The 17,482-nt window shown below is 37.2% G+C and overlaps 1 protein-coding gene across 1 annotated transcript; it reads left to right on the forward strand.

Annotated features, from left to right (window-relative positions):
* Window positions 1-3,160: 3,160 nt before the first annotated feature.
* Window positions 3,161-17,463, forward strand: sh3rf2 (SH3 domain containing ring finger 2). The gene is given in 12 exon segments (XM_079631864.1): window positions 3,161-3,238; window positions 3,493-3,889; window positions 5,868-6,107; window positions 6,110-6,136; window positions 6,680-6,775; window positions 8,752-9,057; window positions 12,440-12,561; window positions 12,872-13,042; window positions 13,316-13,596; window positions 15,454-15,740; window positions 15,849-16,132; window positions 16,440-17,463. Coding segments are annotated over 12 exon segments (2,394 nt in total). The 5' UTR covers window positions 3,161-3,236; the 3' UTR covers window positions 16,621-17,463.
* Window positions 17,464-17,482: the final 19 nt, after the last annotated feature.

Genomic DNA, 17,482 nt, shown 5'->3' on the forward strand with positions numbered 1-17,482 from the left:
ATGAATAATTGATGGACTGTAATGGAAGCCATAAACACTCATTCCCACAGAACTCAGATGACTTGATTATACTTCAAACTGCAGAGAAAGCACAAATCTCAATGAATGATCGAAAACAAACAACAAAACCAGCCGAATGAAAAATGAAATGAGAAAAGTAATGGAATACCGTTATTAGGAGCCAGTGATAATCTTTATACAAAGAGGAAAATCTAAAAATTTGAGAGGAAAGGCTTATCAGCTACATGTAGCCATACAAACTGCTCCCTCTGCTGGCAAGTTCTCTTCCTCTTCTCTTCTCTATCAGACAAGAGGACAAAGAATTACCAACACACAGTTAGGGCCATTGAAACTTTTGCATACTCTCCAGCTCATCACAAACACACAACTTTACAGCAGCCAAAGGCTCATTCCGAGTTTTGTCAGGATGTTAAAGGAACACGCCGACTTTTTGGGACTTTAGCTTATTCACCGTATCCTCCAGAGTTAGATAAGTCCATACATACCCTTTTCATCTCCGTGCGTGGCGTAACTGTCTGACGCACCCACCGCTAGCCTAGCTTAGCACAAAGACTGGAGGTAAACGGCTCCAGCTAGCATTCTGCTCCCAATAAGTGACAAAATAACGCCAACATTTTCCTATTTACGTCACAAATCACTCCGCAGAAGTAGCAGTGCTTCGCTTTCTGAGAATATAGTTCCCAGTATGTATACGGTTAGAAGATGGCTGTGTCTCATGTGACCTTGTTATTTGTACATGCTGTGACTACACAAATCACAACATGTAAAATTGGAAAATGTTAGCGTTATTTGGTCACTTATTGGGAGCAGTATGCTAGCTGGAGCCGTTTACCTCCAGTCTTTGTGCTAAGCTAAGCTAGCGGTGGGTGCGTGAGACAGAGTTACGACACGCACAGAGATGAAAAGGGTATGGACTTATCTAGGCTACCTCTGGGGATACAGTGAATAAGCTGAAGTCCCCAAAAGTCGGCGTGTTCCTTTAACCTAACCTAACCTAGCCTAACAAACTGATTACATGAATCACTTAAAAGCATTCATAGATCAGACACGCAGCACTGGAAACCATGCATGAAACTATAATTCACAAGCATAAAAAGAAAATGAATATCTATTTTAAAGAATGTCTACACCCCATATTCTGCAGACTTACAAAACAGATAAAAAATTCATGCTCCCTTAAAAAATTTAAGTGAATGTCCTGAACTTGTGCAGAACGCAGAGCCAATATTAATGAATAATTTAACCGTGAGATGTTAACGGGACTTTGGGGTTTAAGGGATGTGTGAATTTGAAATCCCATAGATTCAAAACAGATGTCTGAATTTTTTCATTGCAGGGTAAAGTAGATGATTTATGCGTTGACTAAGGCTGCAGTCATCACTACCAGAACTCCCATCATCATTAGGCTTGTCTTGTCTTATCTGTCAATAGATCTTCTGCTCATTAATCTGTCCGACTGAAGCATATGCTTATTCATGTAGGGGAAATGACTAGGCGGATAAGAAGCTCCCTGATGGGGTTGTTTCAATGAAAAATGTAGATGACACATGAAATTACAAGGCAATGCTACATTTTTATAGAACATGATTCAATTACTTTTGTTCACCACTAGAGGGCGGCAGTATTACTTCAAAATTATAGTAACTTGGAATATTGGACCTTGCAATGAAATTAGTTTCTATGTAACTCATCCAGCTATTGATCTCAGTGTATTGTGTCTTGTTTATAGTGTATGGTGCATTCCACGAGTACAGTAAACTTTGTTTCCCATCTTTTAAACCATTACAGGAGCAAATCCAATTTTTGTTGTGAGACTGATTTAAAAATTATTATCTATAATACTTGTCTCTAAAATGTTGACTTTGATGTTGATTTTGTCCTTAAAGGCCTTGACCTTCTTGACTGTCGTTCACACAATGTCATAATTTAGACATTTTGATTATGAAAAATAAGTTCATCAATAACTAGGATACGAATTAACACAGAAACTAACTAGCTTCTGGGTGAGAGTTTAATTATGGCAACATTTTGCAACCATGTTAGCCATTCTCAATTTTTTTTTTTAATTATCATTATATTTAACACATATTTTTATTTGATTAGATGATTTTGTCATCTTTATTGTTAATTGTACATTTTTGGGTAACAATTTATTTTAAAATGACATGGTTACACGTTTCAACATGTACTAGTAATAACAGTACATAATGCATATACTTACAAACTAACCCAAAACCAAACCCTAACCGTAACTCTAAGTAGCCTACATGTAGTTAATTAGCCTAATATTACTCAGTACTTATTTGAATAAGTACAATGTATCTGTCTCCCTAAAATAAAGGGTTACACGTGGTGCTTAAGGTGCTCTTGCTACAGTGTAATTAATTACACATTTAAGTACTGAGTAAAATTAATTAACTACATGTAGCCTATTTACTATAGGGTTGGGGTTAAGTTTGGTTTAGGGTTAGTTGCATGTAATTATGCATAATTTATAGTTATTACTATAGTAACTACATGTAACTTGTAACAAGGACACTGTAATATAAAGTGTTACCAAATAAAGTGTAACAGATTATTGCAAATTGTAAAATAACACAAAACTGAAATTGTGAATTTTTTTGCTTTTTAGCATACTCTATAGAAAATGAACAGAAAATAAAACAGCTCAAATAATATTTAGTTTGACCAACCTTTTCTTAAGCTTAAGTGTAATTTCACTGAAAAAATTAATGTATTTATTTCTTAATGTAGCCTATGTGTCTCTAAGTTGACTATAGGCTAATTCATCATTCACTGATTAATTATTATCTAGGCTAATTTATAACTTATGAACATTTGCAATGAAAACATTATTTATGATTTCAGAAGTTTCCGTCATGTTATTTTTTCCGGCTGAATCTCAGTTGACATTGAGGTGTAAGATGACACCTGTCCGCAAACATCCAGTTTAGACCTGCTCTATCAGTCGCCAGTAGGACTTTTTTTCCCCCCTCAGTTTTTCTACTCTTACGTGACCATAAGGTATGTGAATATTTAACTGTATTTGAGTACAATGTTCAGTTTTATATTTAACTCATTTAGCCGTGGTCGTGTTTCGTGTAATCCAGGTAGACGTGACGTGACGTCACGTGCTGACGGACTCGCCCGATCTTGATTTCAATGAAAACTTGCTTCTCATCTCAACAGTATCATAATAGCACACGTGTATCGAAATGTAAGCGTAATTAAGACAGAATATAGATATATAAGCTAAAAAATGTACACGTGTCGTGTTTACAAATGTCCGGCGTTCACACTGTTTACATATTACAATAGCGTGGTAAACAGGTGTTTACGGAAGTAGCCTACACGAGCTATTAGTAGCAACATGTTTACTTTGAGAAATTATTATATAATATTGTGTATTTTTGCTAAAATAGTTATAGAATATTGTGTAACCCACGTATAAAGCGTGTGATCATGTGTCAGGTGTGCAGGAGGAGTGTGCTGTATGATTGAGTCCTGTATGATGGAGGATCTGGCTGTTTTGGACCTGTTGGAGTGTCCTTTGTGTATGGAGCCTTTAGACGTGTCTGCCAAGGTTTTGCCATGCCAGCACACGTTTTGTAAATCATGCCTTCAGCAGCACGAGGCATCACACCACCATCAGATGTGCTGCCCAGAGTGCAGAACTGCTGTTCCAGGATCAGTGGAGGAGCTTCCCACCAATCCGCTGCTAGTGAGACTCCTAGAGAGCCTCCAGGAACGGGTTCCACTGGGCACACCGAGGGACAGATCCGGCAGATATGTGAGCTCTACAGACCAGGAGAACCTTTTAGACAGTTATATTCAAGATCTTCCCAAACAGGGGCAGGACACACAGTGGGTAAGAAGTACATACTTTAGTTGCTTGCATTAGAGTGCGAATAACGATTTGAAATGCACAGACTTAAAAAGCAGCCTTTTTTTTTTTTTTTTTTTTAAAGCTGCTGTTTGTTAGTGTATTTTGTGACATGCAGTTGAGTTGGCTTGCCTACATGTCAAGACTTAGGCTTGTTTGCATTTATTTCTGGTTTGGTCACACTTTATATTACTGTAATATGATCAATAAGTTACGACAACATGTTTTTACTTTGCTTTAACTCATCAAAATTAAATTAAGCCATTTTAAACTTTTTTTGATTAGTTATGAAGTTTTTTTAAGTCAGTTTAGTGTGATTTAAGTTCAAATGACTTAAACATTCAAGTTAATTGTAGAATTGTAATTGTAAAAAACTTCTGTGTACTTGCATCAAAAAAAAAGAATCAATGCACTTTGTTAATGTTGTATTGCAAAACACTTTTGCTGCTATTGGGATACGGGTGAGGTTAGGCACAAGTTTGGTGGTATGGGTAGATTTAATTAAGAGTGGGTTAATGGGTAAGGGAAGGGTCGACAGTGTAGTTAGATGTAATTACAGAAATTAATTGAAGTTGAAGGTATTTAAAAAAATAAAAAAGTGCATTGTAAAAATATAAACAATAAGGGCATTGTATCAAGTGAATAATTTAAATGTTAGTGCATACAGTACAATGCACTTACTATAAAATGAGACTTTTTAAAAAAATGTTATGATGTAGATTTTCATTATGCTTTATAAGAGTGCTCAAAATATGAATTATTTTCTAAAACATCTGTCCAGAATGTATCATATTACATTGTGTCTGTTGTCATGCCAAATCAAACATGATTTTTGTGTTTCGATAATCCTGCGCAGCGTAAATTATGATGATTTATAAATGTATTTATAAATAAATCAGTGGGTTTTGTGCTGGGATGTATGGGAGGTCAGTTTGTTTTTCCGACCTGCTTAAGAGCTCAATTATCTCTGTATGTGTTTAACAATGTCCACTGAAACACACAGGGCCTTGGTTGAGTTTAAGTAGGTCGGTGGATTTGAGTTTCAGTTGGGGAAAAAGCCATTGCATCGGCAGCCACAAACAGTAACTCTGTTTAAGTTTAAACACTTGGGATGCTTTTGAGCTCTTGGGAAACGTTTCACACTGCATTTCTCATTCCATGCCTCTTAATTTAGTTGACATGCATTAGTACACCCCTCACATTCCAGCAAACATTTTAGTATATCTTCACAAGGGACAATACTATAGAAATGAAACTTGTATATATTTTAGAGTAGTCAATGTGCTGATTGTATAGCAGTATATATTTACTATCCTCTGAAAATAACTGAACAATAACTGAACATACAGCCATTATTGTCAAAATAGCAAAAGTGAGTAGCCTACACCCTAACAGATAATAGCTGTACGTCGTTTAACCATGCAAAGCCACATAGTTCACTTAGGGTGTACCGGTACTCACTTTTGTTGCCAGCTATTTTGACAATAATGGCTGTATGTTCAGTTATTTTCTGAGGACAGTAAACATATATTGCTATACAAGCTGCACATGGACTACTCTAAAATACATCCAAGTTAATTTCTATAGTATTGTCCCTTGAGAAGATATACTAAAATGTTTGGTGACATGTGAGGGGTGTACTCACTTTTGTGAGATACTGTGTGTGTCTATATATATGTGTGTGTATATATATATATATATATATATATATATATGGTAAAGTCAATGTAGTAGACTAATTGAAATGTCATATCATCATTTTTGTGCATTACGGTTATGAAAATGACGTTTTCGGCATTGTAGTACGGTAATAAGAATTGGATGTATTTAATTGTCATGCCGATAATGCCACAATGTAAAAATACAATGGTCCTACAATGGCTTCATTATTTTTTTCTTTAGAATTTGGAGTAAAATATGTCCCAGATGTGTTCTTGACAGGCTTCCTTTTTATTTGTTTCAGGTGCAAGCCAAAGCTTTATATGACTTCCAGGGGAACGCACCTGGGCAGATCACAATGAAGTCAGGTGACATCATTTATCTGCGGTGGAAAGTAGATGATAACTGGTATTATGGGGAAAGCAAAGAGAGCAGTGGTCTGGTTCCAGTCAACGTGGTGCGAGTCATAAGTGAGCAGTCGCAGCCCCTGGCCCTCTGCCGAGCACTTTATGACTTCAGTGCGAACAATCTGGATCCAGACAACACAGCAAGGAATGCTTAACCTTCTTCAAGGTCAATCTCTTCTTCTTCAATCAGTGTACTACCACAATTCAGTTTTGTTGGTATAGTGGCCACGAAAAGCATTTGGACACTTAATCCATGCTAAAAAAAAAAAAGAATTTCATTACATTAATAAAAGTGGCATCTGCTAAAATGATCGATTTTTATGTGTGACTGAAGTGACAAAATGGTCATTGTATGTTAAACATAAGCATTTTGAGGATTACATGCGCCATTTGTGTGATTTATAGAGTGGGAACTGGGAAGCAAATACATTTCTTTTCTTTGGGCTCTTTTATGTAGCAGTATTGTTAGTCACACCACAGGACTTGAATTATATAACAGTTCTGACTCAGGCACAGCTTCCATTAAAGGACATTTCCTGGAGTGTTTTTTTCTTCTTCTTTGAGAGCAGATGGTCCAAATGGGTCTGGAGCCGAGTTAAGGGTGTAATGGGCCTGCAGCGTAGAGTGATTTGAGCCAAGTAAACGTCTTCAGGGACGTCCATGCACCCTCAGCTGCCTAACACACGGCTGTCTCTCTTTCCCCCCACAGGGAGACAGCATTACTCTCATTAAACAAGTCAATGAAAATTGGGTCGAAGGTAAACTCGGAGACAAAGTTGGGATTTTTCCTTTGCAGCTCACAGAGGTAAGGCAACACGTTTTTATTCTAGATAATCTCTTTGAAGAAATGTTCAGATCATATTTAACCCCAGAAATCAAAATATAAAAAAGGGTAACATTTTACAATAATGTTTCATTAGTTAACTACATTAGTTTACATGAACTAATAGTGAACCGCAGGTCTACAGCATTTATGATTCTGTGTTAAACATCAACATCAAAATCAAAAGTTGTTTTTGTTAACATTAGTTAATTCACTGTGAAGTAAAATGTACAAACATTGAACAGCTGTATTTATTTGAACTAACTTTAATAAAGATGAACAAATACAACTAATGTATTGTGGTTAGTTATTATTACATTAACTAATGTTAACAGTTGACCTTATAGTAAAGTGTTACCAAAAAAATAAATATTTTGCACAAAGAAAAGAAAGCCGATTTTTAAATTAGGTAGATTTTCCCCTCATTACTGTAATGTAAGTAAAATATCAGAAATAATGTTGTTTTTATTATTAAAAAGACCATAAACTAAAGACAGTACAACAATGATACTTTCAATTGTACTTTTAAATCTGCTTTACAATTTAAAAGTTATATTTATGAAAGTTAGTGTTGGACTTTAAGCCTGGCCTACAATAACTTGCTCATAGTATATAGTATATGATATTACTATATTCACATACTTTGTTGTGAGGCTTATATTACATTGAAAGCCAATAAAATAATCATTTAAAATAATCAAAATAATCATGTGCATAGAGTTGTACATTACATTACATTTTAAGTTTTGATGTGGAAGGGATAATGAAGCATGTAGCTGAATTTAGCTTCTTATTTTTGGTCATTTTTAGCAACTTTTTGATTTGTTGATTTTTAACAACCTCTCAGAAAACAAACAAACAAAACTAATGGACAGTGTGACAAACCACACTAAAACGACTTCATCTCTGATTAACTGTTGTAGTGGACTCCTGAACTTTAGCTTTGGTTGGAGTTAACGTCATATTTTTAAAATACATATTTTAATATTTTCTTTAGCAAAAATGAGTTTGCGATTAAACATTAATTGGCAGGACCCCTGCAGTGCCGCCACAGACCTCCTGTTGACGACCCCTGATTCAAGCAATTACAGTAATGAGAATATTTGCTTAATTTTCATGAAAATAATGTCACAGCACATTTTTTTTTTAAATGATCCTACAAAATAGACTTTTGTGTGCAAAATATCCCATTTTTCTTTTGATTTTAAACATAACCCAGATATTCCTTGACTATTTTGTTCTTTCTAAGCCTTTATGCAATAATACGCTCATTTAAAATTGACATCACTCACTGCTTAGTGACGTGAAATCTTCGTCACTATTTGCCAATCTATTAAATTCCCGCTAATCGCTTTCCCTGTTCAATGTCACGATTAAACTCCGAACAATCGGCCCTCGTCTCTTAGCACTCGTGGTGTCGCTGGCTACTTACGGAGCGTGATAACGGGCTTTTAGACGTGGTTAGTGAGCTTGCTATCTCTGACGCAGCAGTCCTGTGACTGAGATGCTCCGGTGAACCTCATGTGTCGCTGGATAATCAAGCTCCAGATGGCTTTTCATTATCCATGCACTGGATTATATCTGAGGTTAGTCAGATAAAACAGCCAGCCTCCCTCTCAGCGCCAGTCGGGCATCTCAGCGGTGACCAGCCAGGCGTGAAGGCACAGTAATGCTGTCTTTTTCTTTGGTGGCAGAGCAGCACATCATGGGTAAAGGGAGGGGGAGTGTCACTCCTGCCCACATGTGCTGCACCAGTCCATCTTAACAGTGCGTTCCTCAGATCCAGCTGCCTCTTAGGAAGTTTGGGGCGAGCAGGTGGGACTAATCGCTTTTAACTTGCACTTTTCTCACTGGCAAACTCACAGCAGGTAAAGTGGCTCACGCAGATGAGAGCCAGCATGCGTTTATTGTGCATCTCAGCTTCTTTTTTAACCCGATTTGTGTCTTTTCCGCTGTAGCCGAATCCGGCGGCGCACGAGCTTCTGGAGAAACGCAAGAGGAGGGACTCGGTGGAATCGCACCCACGGAGCGCCGTCAGGGTCAACGCAGATGCTTACGTCCACAGGCGGCTCGCTGGAGCGTCTCACAAGTCGGCCAGGCCTCCGAATGTCAGTCTCCTGAACAGCCTGAACCATCCTCCTCTCAGCCAGAGCCAGCAGCCGCCTCACATCAGCTCCAGCGCACAGCCTTCCTCCAGCAAGACGCCACAGCTCGCCACGTTTAGCAAACCACGTCTGAGGAGCTCTCACAGGAACTTGCCTAAGGTGAGCAGTCCCTGTGCGGGGCTGGATTTTTATCACATTTCTTTGTGTAGGAATAATGATTGGCTATTATGTGCTACGCAGGCATGCGATTAGTTAGCCATGCGTGTGTTTTGGTCATTCAGTGCTGTGATTTAGCTACACTGGGTGTTTTTTGGAGGATAATTCATGAGTTTAACATCCTATTCATTACTGGTGAAGGAGAGAGATGATGAGTCAGAGATCTTCATTTTTAATGGTGAGGCAATGTTTTGTTTTGGTTCTCTGTGATCCTTCTTGTATAGAAAAGGAACAATACTTGTAATATCTGAATGTGCTCATGATGCAAATGTGCCTGATTCAGTCTCACAAGAGATTTTATTAGAAACATTATGTTTTGAAATCACTGCTAATGTATGTGATTTACCTAAAACGAGCAGTTACTTTCTTCATGGTTTCTCTTAAAAAATGTGTAGTAATATTTCTCTCCGCTGTCAGTGTGAGATGTCTTGCTGTATGAGGGGAAGCCAGCGTGCCTGAGAGCTAAAAATGCCCCATTCTCTGTTGCAGCTTTACAAGCTCATGACTCATATAGGGTTACATAACACTTTCCTCTTATCTGGTTGAAAGGCTCATTCCTCTCCACTGAGCAGTGACTCTCTCTCTCTCCTCTCTCTCTCTCTCTCTCTCTCTCTCTCTCTCTCCTCTCTCTCTCTCCTCTCTCCTCTCTCTCTCTCTCTCTCCTCTCCTCTCTCTCTCTCTCTCTCTCTCTCTATCTCTCTCTCTTATCTCTCTCTCTCTCTCTCTCTCTCTCTCTCTCTCTCTCTCTCTCTCTCTCTCTCTCTCTCTCTCTCTCTCTCTCTCTCTCTCTCTCTCTCTCTCTCTCTCTCTCTCTTTATCTCTCTCTCTCTCTCTCTCTCTCTCTCTCTCTCTCTCTCTCTCTCTCTCTCTCTCTCTCTCTCTCTCTCTCTCCTCCTGCCATCAGTTGTGTCATTAATAGATGGCGAGGAGAACATCATGGAGAGGCGAGTCACTCGGGGGGTGGGGGGGTTAACACTGGATTTTTCTTCAGATTGTGCAACACTGTGTGAAGTCATAGGAAACATGCCCACTGTTTCTGACTCAGCAGTGTCATTTCAATAGAAGGAAAATATTTTAAGTAATAGATCGCCCAAAAATAAAAAATGATGTAATTATTTATTAACTCATCGTTGGTGCAAATCCTTCGTGAGCTTCTAATGGAACACAAAAGAAGATATATTGCAGAATCTGCTGGCTGCTCTTTTCCATAGAATTAAAGTGACCATATAAATAGACCATACAATTTTACCAAAACTTTGAGGGCAAAAAAGGTCCTTTGTCTTTTGTCAGTAGATGAATGAAGCACAGCTCACACAGAAGTTACTTTCAAGCCAAGCTGCTTTCTGTTGGTCGATGCTTTGTGTTCACATGACCAACTTGAACTCATATGCATGGGGAAAATCTTTCGCCCTTAGACGTGAAATTCCCAGTCGTATTGATTCTAATTGAAATGACCGGAGAGCTGTCTTGCAGGACCAGACTTTAAATCTCAAGTTGCAAATAAAAGGCAAAGCAAATGGGTAATCTAAATATGATCTGTGAAGTTGGGTCTCCCGTGGTTGGTTATAACAGAGGAAGATTCTCGTCAAACAATCTCTAGTCAAAAACCTGATCATTTAGAACAGGCAAAGTCTAACAAATGAATACAATTCCTAAAAGGCAAATATTAAACATTCCAAGAAAGTTATAAATGATAGACTCACTTTATATTAAGTGTCTTTAAATAGTATGTACTAACATTTAAACTAATAACGGGATACAATGCTTTTACTGTGTCAATAAATGTTTTTAGATTGTACTTGCACAGCAAATACTTGCATGTAATCACAGCTTAACTAACCTTTAGACTTAATCATACCATACCATAAAGCCTGTCTCTAACCTTACCCGTATCCCACCTCAAAAGCAGCAACACGATAAGTACATTGTACCTAACAATTTTCTTTTACACAAGTACATACTAGTTAAAGACACCCACATTGTATTTATTTTTTATTTTTTTTTCAAAAAGTGAACATGTTTGCAAAGTAAATCCTACACTAATTTTTTTTCAGTGATATAAACAGACTGAACTTCCTTTCTTAAAATAAATGCTCTATTGTACTCTTGTTGCACTTTTAAGATACAGTTTGGATCGCAGCACTTCTTATGTTAATGTTACCGCCTCGCTAGGATGAATCACCTGCGCTGTATTTCTCATTTGTACGTCGCTTTGAATAAATGTGTTAATGTACTCTCTAGGCCTTCTGTGTCTTCTGTGGCAGTGCTGATGTAACTAAGCTGTAATCACCTGCTCTCTTCAGATAATCATGGCACATACTGTAGGTGTAAGTGTTTAAGAGAGGCGTGGAAATTGTCAAAGTTACAGAGACTCTACAGGATTCACAGTTCGGTCTCTTGTTTCATCATGCTTTTGTAATGCACTAATATTAGACTGGATCTCAGTTTAAGAGAAAGACTCACGACTCAGACGTACTTCTCCAACAGTCCATGTGACTCTTCCACGAGCCTGTGGCCTTAATATTAGTCGTTTGTTATTATCAGTGAGGAAACATCTCAATCTGAGGCTGAGTCGGCTCTGCGACTGATGTCTGAGATATTTCATTTGGGGTTATGTAAGAGATGTGTATGTAACTATTCAAAACGACTCCTGAATTAACCTGGAAACTTCATTATAATTTATAGTTCTGTTTATAGTTGAGTTTGGGGATTGCATAAAAGTTCGAAATTCTTAACTGTTACATTATTACATAATTAATTGGGTAACTCTTTACAAAAGTAATAGTAATATGTCATTAAACTCACATATTTCCAGTTCTTCATGATATTTGATTTATTTTTGTTCTTGTCTTTCTTTTGCTTTGCTTTTTACTTGTTTTGTTTTCAGGCTTGTTTATTTAAATTTGTCCTTTTGTGTTGCATTGTTTTGTTTTATAATGTCTTATTTTATGTGTCTTTTGTTCGTGTTGACTTTTGATTTTAGTCTTGTCTTTTGTTTCTGTCTTGTTTTTTTGCTTTGTTTTGGTTTTGTTTTGTTTTCAGGCTTGTTTTTTGTCTTGTCTTTTTGTGTTGTGTAGGTTTGTTTTATCTTGTCTGTCTTTTGTCTTTTTTTTTGTTAGTTTTTTTATTTATTTCGTTATTATAAAGTAATACTCATTGTTTTCATAAGTTAAAAGACATGTTGTCAAGGGTCTACATAGGCACGAATGTTTGAAGTTCAATACATCTATTGAAGTGTTTTCAAACACCACATTGAAGATATTACATTGCTGTCAGTGTTTGTGTGCAGAGACAAAAATGACCAGTTACTTTCTAACTATTACAGAGGGACAGGACAATGAATGGTGAAAGTCCGCCAGCCATTACCATGGCACTGATTAACCCCCAGGCGTCCCCCGTACCATCAGAGAGCAAGATGTCTGCCACACAGCAGCTCTCCATCAGTGTGTGAGTGCTTTTGAGATCATATGTAGCTTTTAAAAGATTGCCTTGCATTGAAGCGAAAACATTTTAATGTAATTTAGTTGATTGTAAAGATCTTTAGTTACTGTGTCTCTTTGTGGCCTAGAGACATTTAGGAATTGATTCCTTGGGCTTTTAAAGTGACAGTTCACCCTTTCTTTTAAATCATTTTTGAAGAATCTTTACATTTTTCATACAGCAACAAACAGGGTTTGAGTGAGTAAATAATGACAGTGTTTTCCTTTTCGGGCGTTTGGCTGAAATATTTCTCCAACCTGATGTATGATGTGTTTAGGTGTGCAGCGCTGTATTCCTACACACCCCATCGCGCTGAGGAGCTGGAACTGAGGAAGGGTGAAATGGTGGGGGTTTATGGGAAATTCAAAGAGGGATGGTTGCGTGGACTGTCTCTCAGAACAGGCAAAGTAGGGATCCTGCCGGCCAACTATGTTACCCCTGTACTGAGGTGAGCAGTTACAACAACACCTCTACAAAACCCCTGTGTTATCACTACTTTCATTCTCTTCTTCACCTCCTAACATTGTTTAATATGATAAACACATTATTAAAATATGGATGTAAGTTCTTTATGCTGTACATTTTCTAACTAACTAGAGAATGCAACCGTTTTTTTTTGTGTGGAACTTTTTTAGTTCTAATTGGAACCTTTTTATTTTTACGAGCACACGCCTATTATCTTGATAATCAAGTTTACTGTAATATACTGACTTTCTCACAGAACATCTGCAAGGTTTCTTGAACAAACCAAACCTGCCGTTCCTAATACAAGTACAGTATCAACAAAACGACACACCCCACACAAGCCGCAGGCTGTAGTCCTGGCCCTAGACAGATTAAACGGCGACACCCCATCAGCTACAATGGCTGTGATGTCATCTGCGGGTCCCGGGAGAGCACCGCAGCCGGGTGTAAAGCAGGGATGGAGCACAGTGAGACGCGCCTTCCATACCACACACAGGGGTGAGAGCCAACAAGCCCCAGCACGCTGTGACAACACAAGTCAGTCTTTAGCCATTGCAACTGTTCTAAATCAAAAACTAGTCAATGTGTGTTTTATTTTGTGCAAATAAAACTAGTCAAAATTTCGAATGATTACGTTTTTAAAAAATGTTTTTGGAAGTCTCTTATGCTTTGATCAAAAATACTGTAAAACCAGTGATATTGTGAAATATTATTATGATTTAAAATGACCGCTTTCTGTTTGAAATATATGTTACAATTTAATTTATTATTGTGATGCAAAGCATCATTTTCAGCATTACTTCAGTCTTCAGTGTCACATGATCCTTCAGAAATCATTCTAATATGCTGATTTGCTGATCAAGAAACATTTATTATTATTATTAATGTTGAAACCACTTGTGCTGTTTAATATTTTTGTGGAAACTGATATACTGACCCTTCAAAAGTTTAAGGGTCAGTACGTTTAAAAAATGAATAAATAATAGTTTGATTCAGCAAGAACACATTAAATTGAAAAAGTGACTGAAGACATTTATAATGTTGCTAAATATATCTATTTCAAATAAATGCGGTTCTTTTGAACTTTCTATTTATCAATGAATCTTACAAAAATTATCAGTTTCCATAAAGATATTAACCAATAATAATTGATAATTGATCAGCAAATCAGCATATTAGAATGATTTCTGAAGGATCACGTGACACTGACACCTTGCAATATATTAAACTAGAAGAAAGCTATTTTAAACTGTAAGAAAATTTCACAATATTACTATTTTTACTGTATTTTGATCAAATAAATGCAGCCTTGGTGAGCATAAGAGACTTCTTTCAAAAACATAAAAAAACGGAATTATTCCAAACTTTTTACCAGTTGTGCCTCTGTATGGGCCGCTCTACAAAACAGGAAATTTTTTTTGTGTATCTATTTAAAATGTGTACATACCGGTAATTAATTTTCAGTTCACCCAAAAAGGAAGTAATTTACTCAACTCATCATTCAAAAACTCATGTTGTTCCAAATATGTATGCGATTCCTTCTTCTTTTGAAAACAAAAGAAGATATTTTAAAGAATGTTGAATATGAGAATGTAATCAAACAAGTGACAGTGTGCCCATTGACTTCCATTGAAATTTATTTTCCTACTATGGAAGTCAATGGGTGCTGTCACCTGATCGATTACGGTACCAACATTCTTCAAAATATCTTCTTTTGTGTTCAACAGAAGTAAGAAACTCATACAGGTTCGGAGCAACTTGAGGGTGAGTAAATGACGAAAACATTTTTGGGTGAACTATCCCTTTAATTTTGATTGAGAAAAAAAACAAAAAAACGATAATATGGATGATTCTCTCTTCATATATTTTTTGGATATATGGATGATACTCTCTTCATATATATATATATATATATATATATATATATATATATATATATATTTATACATACAGACGTTATCTTGCATGTGTTTCTTCTGCAGCAGTTACAAGTGAAACTCGAAAAATTTGAATATCGTGCAAAAGTTCATTTATTTCAGTAATTCAACTTAAAAGGTGAAACTAATTGCACTAATTACTGACTCATTACATGCAAAGTGAGATATTTCATTATTTGTTATAATTTGGATGATTATGGCTTAACCCCAAATTAGAATATTGTGAAAAAGTTTTCATAAGCTTTAAGCCATCATCAAATGATAACAAATAAAGGCTTGAAAATATGTCACTTTGCATGTAATGAGTCTATATAATATATTAGTTTCACCTTTTAAGTTGAATTACTGAAATAAATAAACTTTTGCCCGATATTCAAATTTTCCGAGTTTCAGCTGTATATTTGTGTATTTGTTCAGTCTGACGCAATGATTCACTTCTGCATGACCTTTCGTTTAGGGTCGCCTCACCACGGAAGCCACAATTCACATTCCATCCTAAGCCTTCAGCCTCCTCCTCAGGATTTGGGACAGATCTATACTTTCGGTCGTTCACCCGTTCTTCCCAAAAAGAGAAACGGATTGTTCTCGAACCCCATTAAGACGCCGCATTGGGCGTATGAAACATCAGCACCCTCTGCTGGTGGATATCAACCGGTCCACAGGGACCCTGTCCAGAAAGAGCCCAGCACAGCTCGTCAGTCCATTCTGGTTAAACCAGAGGCTCATAGGCACAATGCAGAGAAGGTAAAAAGTGTTTTAGGAATAATAGGATCTAATATTTAAAGGCACAGTTTCAAATGAATAACATAAGCATGGTTTTACTGGCTGAATTGTTTTTTGATGTTCTTTTAGCCAGCAAAGTCAGTGCGGTTCCTGACTCACGATGCTCCTCAGACTACATCAAAAATGGCGTCCGCCTCATCTGCAGGACATATCTCTGGTTCCCAATCTGGCCTTTCTGCTCTTGACCACTGGAACCCTTCAGCCATATTGGGTCGGGATGGAAATACATTAGTTCTTAAAGACACAAAAACACTTCCAACCAGAAAGAGCACAGGTCAGGATCATGCCGCTATGGACAGCCTCTCGCTAAATATAAAGCCAGTACTGATCAGCAACCAGTCCGGCTCTAGTAGGTGGGTATTCTTGAGTGTGTCTTTAAGAGGAAGTATTGCGTTATCTGATCTAATTGCTCTTGTGTGGAAATTTTTTCTAGAAATTAGTGGCTTTTTACATTTTTTTTCCTCCTGAAAATTGTCAGCTAGCAGATATTATTACGAGATCTCTGGAGATAATGCACCGAAACTGCTTTTAACTGAAAAACATTTCCTGTCAAGAAGAAAGCATTCAGAAATTCTGTAGCACATCCTGGCCTTTTGTGTTTGGTGCATTCTGACAGACGTTGATATTGTTTTAGATGTTGACGCATGGATTTTTCTGCAGATGTAGGGTAATGAAGGGGTACAACGCTAAAACAGACGCAGAGCTCACGCTGACGGAAGGCGAAATAGTCATCGTTCAAAGGCCTCGAGCAGACGGAAGGCTTCTGGTGACTCAGGAGATCAGTGGGAAAACGGGCCTTTTCCACATCAGCGTTCTGGAAATACTAGACAAAGTCCTTTGAGTGCCACAGTTTCTCCTGTTGTGAACTTGTTCTCCGACCAGTGCTGTGTTTAAGAGTCAAGTCATTTGAGCCTGTTGTGCAATATACCGAAGTTTAAAGCAATATCCTGTGTATAACATATGACAGATCACATCATTTTTCATGTACCTGCCACTAAAACCTGTAGGCTTTTCCTTCTTCATTAGTCACTTATGACTGAAAAATGTGCCTTTTTGTATGTTGAATCACTGTTTGCACTTTTGGATGGGATGAGAAGGTTGTTCATTCTGGGAACCAAGTAGCCTAAGAGTCTATGGTCTGGTTTTACAGACAGGGCTTAGATTAAGCCAGGATTAGATTTAAGTTTAATTAGGACATTTAAGTGGCTTTTTAAAAACATGCCTTAGAAAAAACTAAACATTGGTGTGCATCTTGAGACAAAACAATGGCACGGACATGTTTTAAGATATGTCAGTACAAGTTGCTTTCAGTTAAAACAGCTCAAACATGCATTTTAGGCTGGGACTAGCTTAAACCTTGTCTGTGAAACCGGGGGTACGACTGCTGGATTGAAGGAGGCCTAATGATGACTTACTCAAGATTGTCTTTTTCACGCACAAAATTCTGTTGTCTCTCTCAATATTGTAAAGGTGGACATGTTTTGTTGTATAAAATGTCATAGAAACTACTGTATATCCTGAATCTTCAGGTTTCCTGTTCTCAGTCCGTTTATTTTTTTATTTTATTTTTGTGAAAATGATTAAACTAAAATAATAATAAACAAAAAAGACTTAAGAAAAATACTTTTAGACTTTTAATTGGGTATTTATTGTGTGCATTAAAAATACAAACACATTTTCCCTTTCGCACCCGCTTCACGTGA

The sequence above is a fragment of the Phoxinus phoxinus genome (genome assembly GCF_949152265.1).
Source record: "Phoxinus phoxinus genome assembly, chromosome: 12".
Taxonomy (NCBI): Eukaryota; Metazoa; Chordata; class Actinopteri; order Cypriniformes; family Leuciscidae; genus Phoxinus; species Phoxinus phoxinus.